Genomic DNA, 12,609 nt, shown 5'->3' with positions numbered 1-12,609 from the left:
CTAAGGGTCGTGTACAATGGAAATCACGGGCAGATACCAGGCTTGATCTGTCACAGAATAATAAAAAGAACGGAGAGGCATATGCATATGAATATTAAATTGTTTATGATATTTATTACTTTTGGTGATATATGTTGGTGAAAGAATGTGTTTGATATTTGTGTGTGAAATTAAAGGTGAAAATTTATATGCACTGAGTTGTGGCTCATATAAACCACTAATATTTTTCAGGAATAAGATATCAGTGATGTTTTGGTTAATGTGAGTTATACAAACTCTACATGTTATCAGGGTCGGCGGCTGACGCATTTTGACAACCTTCTCCTCCTCATCATTTTTGCATGTAGATAAATGTGTAGCATATAGAGTGGTGAGAGGGTCCCACTGCTGATTAGAATGTTTTGAGATATGTACCTTATAAATGTTAGTTTTGAAATTATAAAATATATGTATTTTTGTATTTGAAGTGTGGATTATTTCATTTAAAATTTTGAATTTATTTTTAATATAAGTGTATACGTCATAAGGGTAGAGGTGTGACACATAGTTTAAGCAAAATGAGTCAAAGTCTTCTGCATAGTTGACAAGTTGTGAGCGGCGTTCACAGTAGGTAACTTGTCGGTTCTTGCCGAAGGAAAACTGTTTCACAACCTACATAGGCTTTGAGTACCTATCGTCAAAGGTTGCGACATCAGTCCGAAAGTTTCCTTACCTAAGGAAATGAACGACGTCGGTGTGGTATAACACTGAAAGGATCAAACAGTGAGATAAGTCTTTCTTGGCTATTTACTGAAAGACGAGGTCTCGGTGATTGTCATTTCTTAATCATTGTTGACATAACATTGAGCATGCGATATTAGTTGAAAACTACTTTGACTTATCAAATGGTGAGGGTATTTCGTTGCCCAAGAATCCTGATAGATTGGGTAGTGATCATTAATGTCTAAGTGGTGCTAGTATTATTATTGCAATGAATCGTGTATTGGGAGAGACCAGTCTGATAATATCCTCAAGAGGTGTTTAGAAAAAGGTTTTATTATTCAGAAAACTGGCCAGTTAGAATTTATTCCATGAATAATAAATAATGTTTCTAAACTAGACCACTCCTGGAAAAAAAAAATTAAGTAATAAAAGTCATTTGATATTAATTAATGAATATTTATATCTTTAACACGGGAAATGATTTAATTAAAGAGGATGTCCCGGAATACTCGTAATTTCGGTTTGGACGGGCAGTCAATATTATATCTATAGTGGATGATGATAATATTTAAGTTTGGGCTTGAATTAAATTAGTTTTAATTTTATTAGTGAAAGCCTAAACTGTGGCCAATCCAATCCTCCATAGATCCCTGGTCTGGCCCAAAATAATTAACTTAATATAAAAGGGAGAAGAAGAGAAGACCGAATTAATTCTACCGATATTATTTGTCTCGTTCTCTGCAATCAAGAGTGAAGAATCGGTATTTAGGGTTCTTCTTATATTCTTCTCCGGCTTTTGAGGATTTGACAAGCTTTGCCCACACAAAGGTCAATTCCGAGTTAAAGGGAAAAAATCAGAAGATCCGTGGTAGAGGTCGATGAAGAAGGTGTTCGAATTCAATTACTTGAATTCATACGGTAAATCTTATGATTTTAATTGCATATATTCAGTACGATCTGTGATTATATGCTTATGAACATATTTCTAGTTTACAATCTGATAAAAGCATGTTTAGATGTAAATCTTTCAATCAAACTAAATAGATTTCCGCTGCAAAACCAACAATTGGTATCAGAGCCTGTTTTTAAGGCTCTGATTGTTTGATTTACTACGTGCTTTGATTGTATGAATAGCATGTTTATAGTTTTCGATGCATGTTTTAGTCTTCAATTAAGTATTTGTTGAATCTAGAACTTTCGAAAAGAAGTCGATTTGATCGTGCCCTAGGGCGAGACGATCGGTTATCGCATTGATCAAGGTCGTGACTTGCTTTCCATTACCTAGATGATCAATTAATCACGCACACTTTGAATAAAATGGTGACGCTAGCCTTTAATGGTTGAGAGCAGACACGATATCATGAAAATTCAGTGGGAGCTGCCGGTTGAAAGCCGAGGGCAGCTCCGGATCACACGCCATTTGTCGACAGGAAGCAGGCGCTGATGGTCGATAAATTTTCGATCATGGTACGGGGCTTGCTGGTCGATGAGGAGGAGAGATTAGTGGAAGACGAGGGGCGTTGCTGGCTGTTCTTAACGCCGAGAGCAGCGCCAGCGATTCCCATGATCTGAATCTGACGGAGACAGCTGCTGGTTGAATCTTTCTGACCAAGAGAAGCTTGATGCGGCATACAACAGAGTCGTCAGGTAGATGGAGGCTGCTGACCGAGTCTACTCTGGCGAGAGCAGCACCAGGTCTGCCTGATCAGCTATCAATTTCGAGGTCAGAACCAGGCAGCTGCTGGACGTGTTTACACGGCTGAGAGCAGCGCCTAACGGCTGACCGTCGAGCAGTTGCAGCAAGCGACGAAGTCAGCTGCTCTGTTGCCGAAATTTCCAGCAGAATTTGTGAACAAATCACGTTTTGGTGAACTGATTACGTGTGTTGTGCTAATGCGTGTTTTTCTGAACTGAATTGCTTTTATTCATAAACTGCGTGAATTTTGAAACTGACTATTAGTTGGTATAATTACGTGAAGTGTGGCATGATTGTTTTGAATAATATGAGTCCATGTTTTTCAATTTGTGAACAAATATATGCTCACGTGAATATCACTAAACTATTGAGAACTCCATGTCTTGGTGGTAGTAGGAAACTAGTTTTGGCAATTTTAGTTAGCATTGGTTTCAAATATTGTAATCGGTCAAATGCTATGTAACTAAAATCAAAATTAATTTTATATGGAATATTATTAAATTAATTTATTATGATTTTACATAACTTTAATCTATATCTTAGGGATTTTGATAGATTTCTATCTAGATATATCCTAGATAGATTAGATTTTGTTGTTCAAATAAATCCTATAAATCTAGGATTCCAATTTTATGGAATAAATAAACTGGAATTTAATGTAGATTATTTCCATAATATATACTTATTATGATATGGTTAGGTTTGAATTATAATCCTTATCTATAAGATATTGATAAATTTTATTTATCTAGAATATATCTTAAGAAGATTTGGATAAGTATTTTCCAACTAAATCCTATTATATCTAGATTTCCTAAACCTAATGGAAAAGGATAAATATTATAATTAATATTATTAATATTATTTAATAATAATTGATTAATATAAATTAAAGAAAATATGTGATTAATTATTTATAATTATTATTAATTATTAATTAATCAAATTATTTAATTATCTTAGTTTAATTTCATGGATTTAATAGAACTATCTATTAATTTGAAATTAATATAAGTGAAATTTCTGCCTAATTCACTTAAGTGATAATTAAAAGAAAACCAATATCTTAAAATAACTAAGCGATATGGTCTCCAAAGAATTAGTCTCCAAAGAAAAACCATATCTTAAAATAACTAAGGAGTATTCTATAGTTTACCAAGCATCCGAGATGTATCCTTTGGGTTACACTGATTCAGACTTTCAGTCTGATCGGGATTTGAGGAAATCAACCTATGAATATGTGTTTACTTTAGGAGGTGGAGCCGTAATTTGGAAAAAAGTGAAGCAGAAATGCATCGCAGACTCTACCATGTAAGCTGAATATGTGGCAGCATCAGAAGCCGCAAAGGAAGCAGTATGGTTCAGAAATTTCTTAGTGATTTGAATGTGATTCCGAGTATGCCCAAGAGCATCACTGTTTATTATGAAGCAGTTTCCAATATTAACGCGACTCACCTTAGTGGGAGCCTTAATCCTAAGAAACAGCAAGTTCATTGGTTAGACTTCTCAGTTTTAAGTTCAATTTTATCTAGATGTGATTTCCAATATTATCGCGACCCACCTTAGTGGGAGCTTTAATCCTAAGAAATTGCAAAGTTCAGAATATTAAATTGACTTATGAGATAACTGTAGAATTTTGTTCGTGGCGTGCGATTCTCCCTAGAAGGAGTATCAATACGAAAACGAAATTCTTGGGGTGAATATTCAATGGTACAAGCTTAGGCAATGTTTGGCGGCCATGCCACCTTAGTGGTCTCTGGACTATTCGTTGATGTTGTGACCAGAATTTAGTTAAATATGAATTTTTTACTTGACCTCCCTAGAGGCGTACTTAATTCTATTTGACTGTTGTGAGAATCTGAACTGTTTTAATGGTTTTTACTCTTTAGAATCTTACATAGTTTGTAACATAAGCTATTCTTTTTCGCAGCTAAATCCAAACAAGTTGTCGTTCAATCCTCTTTCTGCTATTCTTAAAGAACACAAACTCGAAGGTCATAACTATATTGCATGGAAACAAAACTTGGATATCGTTCTCACTGCCGAAGAGTACAAATATGTGCTCACTACTGAATGTCCACCCGTACCTGCTGCAAATGCTTCAACAGCAGTGAAAGAAACATACAGGAAGTGATGTAAAGCCAATGAGATGGCGAAGTGCTATATGTTGGCTTCTATGTCAACAGTACTTCAACATCAACATCAAGGCATGAACACTGCTACTGAGATTGTGAACAATCTTAATAACCTTTTTGGTACTTAGAATTGAGCGGCTAAGTCTTTAGCCTTTCGAAGCATCATGACTAAGGTTATGAAGGAGGGCACACCTGTGAGGGACCATGTCCTCGAGATGATGAGCCACCTCAATCAAATTTAGGTTTTGGGAAGGACCATTGATCCCGAGTCCCAAGTAACTATAATCCTTCAGAGTTTTCCAGCTAGCTATCAGCAGTTCAAGCTCAATTTCGAGATGAACAAGAGGGCTTACACCCTAGATGAACTGTTGACTGAGTTGCAGTCAGCGGAGGATCTTATGATCAAGACAAAGGCTGCTATGATGAGTTCTAGGCCGTCTTCCTCAGGCTCTAAGCCAGGTAAGGGGAAGAAGAAAGCACAAAATGTTGTAGCACCTTAGATAGCTAAGGACAAAAAGAAACGGGTGAACACGAACAAGAAGCAAGGCGGCAAGTGCTTCAAATGCGGCGAAAAAGGGCATTGGAAGCCGGATTGTCCTAAAAAGGGCAATGGCTCAGGTATGCACCAAGCTTTCGTTGTAGAATCATGTTTAGCAGTTGTATCTACTCAGCAATGGGTGGTTGATACTGGAGCTACTTATCATGTTTGCTTTGATCCTGATATTATGCAGGTAACAAGGAGTTGAATGAAGCAGAGATCAAAATCCAGCTAGGCGATGCTACGAGAGTGGCAGCTGTTGCAGTGGAAGACGTTTAGTTATGTTTTTCTAGTGATAGAATTTTAGTGTTGAACAATGTTTTGTTGATACCTTCGTTTAGAAGAAATTTAATTTCAGTTTCTAAACTTGTTTCTGATGGATATTCGATTTCATTTGATGATTCATGCATTATCAAGAAATGTAGTTCTTATATCTGTCGTGGTATCATGGAAAACAATCTTTATACTATAATGTCTACACAGTATATGCAACATAAAATAGAATCTAACTCAACATCGAAAGTTTCTCGAAAAAGAAAATCTCCTTCAGTTTCAATGAACGAAACATACTTATGGAACCTTAGACTTGGTCATGCTAACCCTACTAGGATTTAAGCGTTGATAGACCAAGGTCTACTTAAGGATCTAGAAATAGAACCTTATACAACTTGTGAATCATGTTTGGAAGGCAAGATGACTAAGAGACCATTTAAGGTCAAGGGTAATAGGGCCAAGGAAGTACTTGAGCTCCTTTACTCTGATGTGTGTGGACCAATGACTACTCAAGCTAGAGGCGGCTTTCAGTATTTCATCACCTTCATTGATGACTGACTACTCGAAAGTTGGATATGTCTATTTGATGCGTCATAAGTCAGAATCTTTTTAAAAGTTCAAAGAATTCTGAGCACTTGTGGAGACGCGACATGGTAAGACAATCAAGTCTCTACGGTCTGACCGTGGAGGCGAGTACCTCAGTAGTGAGTTCTTGGACTACTTATCGGAGGCGGGAATTGAATCTCAATTGACTGCGCCTGGCACACCCCAACAGAACGGCGTAGCTGAACGGAGGAATAGAACCCTCTTAGAAATGGTTCGATCGATAATGAGTTATGCTGAATTACCTATTTCGTTCTGGGGACACGCGTTGCTCACAACAAGCTATACCTTGAACAACTTACCATCCAAATCAGTACCTACAACACCACATGACTGGACGAAAATCTAGTCTAAGACATCTCAGAGTGTGGGGTTGTCCAGCACACATGTTGGAGAAAGATCCAAAGAAGTTGGAGTCTCGTACTGAGGTATGTTTGTTTGTAGGGTATCCCAGTGGAACGAAAGGCTATGAATTCTATAGTCTACGAGATGAGAAGGTATTTGTTAGCACAAATGCTAAGTTCTTAGAACAAGACTATGTGATGAATCATAAGCCCAGAAGTGAAGTAGCTCTTGAGGAACTAAGAGATACTTTAGTTTCCACAAGCAAATAACCAATAACACAAGTACAATCTATACCTGAGATATCAACTTCCGTACCACAAATTGTAAAGCCTCGCCGTAGTGGGAGGGTTCCTCGTGAACCAGAAAGGTGAAGGAACTGGCAGCGGAAGCGTGCGTCGGATTATCATAATTTAATAATTATTAATCGCACAAATAAATCACATAATAATCAGATCTATTTAGCAGATTATTTAGACAAAACCTATTCGCGTAATTTTCACATGTATCATGCTCATAACTTGAATTGATCATGCTTTAAGAATATTGAAACCTAAAACATGCTTTTCTACGGAGTAGAAATAATACCTAATTAATTCTCCAAAGAATTGATGATGACTAGCGACTTCTCCACGTGACGCTTTAAATACTAGACCACGGATCTTCTCTCTGGTTCCCGAACTGTACTCCAATATCAGTGTGGGCTGATCTTACCACTTAAATAAAGAAGGCAGAAGAAATCATTTTCAAATTAGAGGAAAATTTCGAACTCCTCTTACTAGAGGGGGACGGAAATTTTAGTAGTAAAAATTATGATTTCTGTCTCCTTTATTCTCCTATTTATATTAAGTTCCTTTTGGGCCTACACAGGGATCTATGGAAGGTTTTGGATTTATGATAGATAAATTTATCATACAAATATATAAATTCACCCATTTTAACACCCATTAATTTACTAACCTTTTCAAAGTAGATAAATTTATGGTATTATCTCTCCGCGTTAGGAGAACCGACAAGGCGATAAGAGTTCAAATTCTCAATTGAATTTGGTGACTGGGCGATTGAAGGGAGACGAGACAACGGACCAGTCAAAGCGGCGACTCGGAGGCGAAAACTCTTGCCTCTTGATTCGAGTATGGAGGTATTTATTTGGGCGAAATTAATAGGGTTTGATTTTTTAATTTCAATTTTTTTACCTTATGTATTTATTTCCTTCTACAAATTGAAATTGGATCCAAATATCTTTCGATTTTGATCTCTTTTGTACCTGTGTGTCATGTTTTTTTCCTTCTGTATCTATCTTAAAGATTAATTGTAGATTAATAAATTTTTTCCCAAATATTTAGGAGTACAATATCAAAATATAATTAACAGTAATAAAGGATATGTATAATAATATTAAAAAACAAAAAAAAATTGGGATACAATTGTACTCCCTTGTTTCCTGCTGCACACGCCACTAAATTAAGTAACAAAACAACGTTATTAAGTAACAAAATTAGTGGATGACATTGATAGATTTTCGTGAATTGCATAAAAGACTATTAGTGCAAAATAAACTGCATTTAATGCAACATAAATAGTCGTTTATGAAATTCGCGGAAATCCGTCAATGTCATTCATTAATTTTGTTGCTTAATAACGTTATTTTGTTACTTATAAGTGCCACATGGCAACACATGGTTAAAAGGATGTTGTGATTCTAAGGGTAAAAGAACACTAGTGAACCCCCCCCTTAACATATTTCCAACTTTTATAATTCATCTTCTAATTTGTCGGCGCTATCCACAATGGGGCGGAGGATGCGGCGCCCTAAGCCCCGCCCTATGCACCCCCACATCAGCATTTTATCCTCCGCCCCTTCCACCTGCAATGGGGTGGACTATAGCCCGCCCTAAACATTTTATTTATTTTTTGAATATTTAAACACTAAAAAAATAGGAAAAAATCACTTCATTTCAGTGAAAGTTTAAATTACAGTACGAAATAAAAAAACTACAAATTCTCAATGGTCGTGGCGCTTCCAAACTTCTTCAATCATGTCGTTCATAAGCGTCGCATGGTCTTGTTGGCTGCGCATTGAGGTCTCTCTAGCTAGAACCTCACTGAAGTCCATCGGTAATCCGTAAGCAACAGTCGCGCTCGCTGTGCTGGACCTAGATCCACTTTCATCATCGCCCCAATCGGTGACATGTCCAGCTTCTTGTTCGACTATCATGTTATGCAAGATGATGCACGCATACATGACATCGGCGATGACTTCCTTGAACCACAAACGTGTCGGACCTTTCACTATTGCCCACCACGATTGGAGCACACCAAAAGCCCGCTCCACATCCTTCCGCGCAGCCTCCTGTTTTGCCACAAATAACACTCTCTTGTCACCCATTGGGTAGCTGATCGTCTTCACAAAAACAGGCCACCGTGGGTATATGCCATCGGCCAAGTAGTACCCCATATGATATTGGCGTCCGTTGGCAGTGACCTCGATGGTCGGACTGAAGGAACTGACAGTGGAAGCGCGTTCGGATTTCATAATTTAATAATTAATCGAACAAATAAATCACATAATAATCAGATCTATTTAGCAGATTATTTAGACAAAATCTATTCGCGTAATTCTCAAATGTATCATGCTCATAACTTGAATTAATCATATTTTAAATATTTAAAACCTGAAACATGCTTTCCTACGGAGCAGAAATAATACCTTATTAATTCTCCAAAGAATTGACGATGGCTAGCGACTTCTCCACGTGACGCTTTGAATACTAGACCACGGATCTTCTCTCTGGTTCCCGAACGGTACTCTAATATCAGTGTGGGCTGATCTCACCGGAATACTAGGACTTAAATAAAGAAGACAGAAATTCTACTCCACGGAGGAGAAGGAAAAATCGCCCAACTGCTATTTGGTGGGGGGGGGCGAAATTTTTCAAGAGAAAAATAATGTGTTGTGTTGTGTTTTTCTGTCATTGCAACCTTTCACGATGGATAGTTTAATTCCATCTAGGTCATGAAATTCTTCTTTTTCTTTGTTTAGGACTGACCGTGTTACCTTAAAGTGGACGCCACCCACAACCGGTCTACTAAAACAAAGACTTAGACTTTGTTAAGTTAATTTATACATTTAAACATGCATTAACATCCATTAAATGTAAAACATAACAACATTATGACAAAAATAATCTGTTTTATTCCTTGGAAAATAAAATAAGAGTTTTACGGTATTCAGTCACTCGAAACGTAATTTCTAGTACACAAACTCTAACAATCTCCCACTTATAATCAAACCACTTTCGACTATACAAAAAAAATGTGCTAACGTCTAATTCTCCCACTCATACTGAAAGCGGATTGAGGTCTTGTATTAGCCGAACTCTCATTCCTTCAACATGGCTCTCAAACGGTTTGACCGCTAATGCCGACGTGAAAGGATCTGGCAGTTTGTTTTCTGACTCAATCTTGACCACTTGTATCTCTCCTCTCTGCACTATATCTCGAATGATATGATACTTCCTCTCTATGTGCTTGCTCGCTTTATGAGCCCGTGGTTCCCTCGAATTTGCCCCAGCACCAGAATTGTCACAATAAATGGTGATGATCTTGGGAAAGTTCGTAACCACACCTAAGTCCAGAAGGAAGTTCTTAAGCCATACAACCTCTTTTGCAGCCTCCGAAGCAGCCACATATTCGGCTTCCATGGTAGAGTCTGCAATGCATTTCTGCTTTACACTCTTCCAAATTACAGCTCCACCTCCTAAGGTAAACACATATCCAAAAGTTGATTTTCTTGAATCTACATTAGCTTGAAAGTCTGAATTTGTATATCTAAAGGACAGAGCTCGGCTGCATTATAAACTAGAACATAGTCCTTAGTCTGATTAAGGTACTTGAGTATGTTCTTTACGGCAGTCCAATGTCCTTGGCCCGGATTTCATTGATATCTTGCTACCATGTCAACAGCAAAGCAGATATAGATATCAGGTCTAATACAAAGCATAGCATACATGAGACTACCAACAGCCGAGGCATATGGTATCCTTCTCATCTCTGCTATCTTAGATCATGTCTTTAGACACATCTCTTGAGATAGATGGATGCCATGTCTAAAAGGTAAGAAACCTTTCTTGGCATCTTGCATGAAAAAGCGTCTAAGTACCGTATCGATGCAAGATTCTTGGGATAGGCACAACTTTCTCTTTGCACGGTTGCGAAGAACCTTGATACAGAGAATGTGTCCCGCATCACCCATATCTTTCATCTCGAACTTGCTGGACAACCAAGTTCGTACTAATGACAACAGCTTTTTATTGTTTCCAATTAGAAGAATGTCATCTACATATAAAACTAAGAACACAACATTTCCTTTTTCAACCTTCTTATACACGAAGCTTTCATTAGGGCACTTTTCGAATCCAAACTTTTGAACAGTTTGATCAAAACACTGGTTCCATGATCTAGATGCTTGCTTGAGGCCATAAATGGCCTTCTTAAGCTTCCAAACCATATGTTCCTTGCCCTTTACCACATAGCCTTCGGGTTTTTCCATGTAGATGGTCTCCTCAAGACTCCCGTTTAAAAACGCAGTCTTAACGTCCATCTGCCATACTTCCCAATCCATGTAAGCTGCTATAGACAAAAGAATACGGATCGATTTGAGCATGACTACTGGGAAGAAGGTCTCATCGTAATCAATGCCTTCCCTTTGGGTATACCCCTTAGCCACTAGTCTTGCCTTAAAGACTTTAACTAGTCCATCGGGTCCATGTTTATGTTTGTATATCCACTTGCTCCCAATGGCAGTATAGCCTTTGGGTAGGATAGACAAATCATAGACGTCTTTGTCTACCATTGATTGTAGTTCCGAATCCATTGCTTTCACCCATTCGCAATGATAGACATCTGCCTGCGCCTCTGCTAGATTTCAGGGATCAAGTACATTGTTGTCCGAGGAGTGATCCATGCACTCACCCAAACCAATGTATCTTTCGGGCTCATGAAAGACCCTCCTACTGCGACGCGGCACTACAATATTTGGAGTAGTAGTTGAAGTTTCTGGAATTGTTGTTACACAAGGTAATTGTTCTTGGTTAATGGAACTTGTGACTGAAGTTAGCTCTTCTAGAGCTATCTCACTGCTGAACTTATGATTCATTACAAAGTCTTCCTCCAAGAATGTGGCAAGTGTGCTCACAATGACTTTCCTATCTCGGAGACTATAGAATTCATAAGCTTTCGATCCTCTAGGATAACCTATAAACACACATACCTCCGTCCTAGGTTCCAGCTTAGTTGGATCCTTTTCCAATACATGAGCCGGACACCCCCACACTCTGAGATGTTCTAGATTGGGCTTTCGCCCAGTCCACAACTCATATGGGGTAGTAGGAACTGATTTAGAAGGTAAGTTGTCTAATATATAGCTTGCTGATAACAAGGCATGCCCCCAAAACGAAGTTGGTAACCGTGCATAACTCATCATCGATTGGACCATGTTTAACAAAGTCCTATTCCTTCTTTAAGCTACGCCATTCTGCTGGGGTGTGCCCGGCGCAGTCAGTTGGGATTGAATTCCCGACGCTGATAAGTAGTCCAAAAACTCGGCACTTAGGTACTCGCCTTCGCGATCAGATCGCAAGCATTTGATACTCTTACTATGACGCGTCTCTACTTGAGCCTTAATCTCCTTGAACTTGTCAAAAGTTTCAGACTTGTAGCGCATCAAATAGACATATCCAATTTTCGAGAAGTCATCAATGAAGGCGATGAAATATCGAAAACCGCCCCTTGCCTCGGTTGATATTGGTCCACACACATCAGTATGAACGAGCTCAAGTACTTCCTTGGCCCTATTACCCTTTGACCTAAATGGTCTCTTGGTCATCTTGCCTTCCAAACAGGATTCACACTTTGAAAACGGTTCCTTCTCAAGATCTTTAATAAGATCTTGATCAACCATCGCATGAATCTTTCCCTCGTTGGCATGACCAAGTCTAAGGTGCCACAAGTACGTTTCGTTCATTGAAATTGAAGGTTCTTTTCTTTTCTTAGAATCTTTCGATGTAGCATTGAGTTCTGATTTATGTTGATTAAACTGTGTAGAAGTGATTGTGTACAGATTGTATTCCATGATACCACGACAAATATAAAAACCATCTTTCTTAATAACGCAATTGTCATTAAAAGAAATCGAATATCCATCAAAAGACAATTTAGAAACTGAAATTAAATTTCTTCTAAAAGAAGGTATCAACAAAACATTCTTTAAAATAAAAAATCTATCACTAGAAAAATGCAAATAAACGTCTCCCACTGCA

At 38.0% G+C, this 12,609-nt stretch overlaps 3 protein-coding genes across 3 annotated transcripts in view; 2 read left to right on the top strand and 1 right to left on the bottom strand.

Annotated features, from left to right (window-relative positions):
• The window catches only part of LOC148928446 (uncharacterized), a 50,023-nt gene extending 45,491 nt beyond the window's left edge, over positions 1-4,532 (top strand). The window contains exon 2 of the mRNA XM_089056677.1: positions 4,329-4,532. Coding sequence (XP_088912803.1) covers positions 4,329-4,532 — 204 coding nt within the window. The remainder of the gene's footprint in view (positions 1-4,328) is intronic.
• A 15-nt stretch (positions 4,533-4,547) lies between these two features.
• Positions 4,548-5,350, top strand: LOC148928445 (uncharacterized). Its single transcript, XM_089056676.1, has 3 exons — positions 4,548-4,653; positions 4,837-4,992; positions 5,265-5,350. The coding sequence occupies exons 1-3, from the start codon at positions 4,548-4,550 to the stop codon at positions 5,348-5,350; spliced, it is 348 nt and encodes a 115-aa protein (XP_088912802.1).
• A 2,944-nt stretch (positions 5,351-8,294) lies between these two features.
• LOC125194981 (uncharacterized) lies at positions 8,295-8,747 on the bottom strand. The gene is made up of 2 exons (XM_089056675.1): positions 8,576-8,747; positions 8,295-8,500 (listed from the first exon to the last, which is right to left on the bottom strand). Exons 1-2 carry the CDS (start codon positions 8,745-8,747, stop codon positions 8,295-8,297), a joined length of 378 nt encoding a protein of 125 aa, XP_088912801.1.
• Positions 8,748-12,609: the final 3,862 nt, after the last annotated feature.

Source organism: Salvia hispanica, chromosome 4 (genome assembly GCF_029641045.1).
Source record: "Salvia hispanica isolate PSC_SH4W2 chromosome 4, Shi_PSC_v1, whole genome shotgun sequence".
NCBI classification, from domain to species: Eukaryota; Viridiplantae; Streptophyta; class Magnoliopsida; order Lamiales; family Lamiaceae; genus Salvia; species Salvia hispanica.
This window is presented reverse-complemented; position numbering and strand designations above follow the sequence as displayed.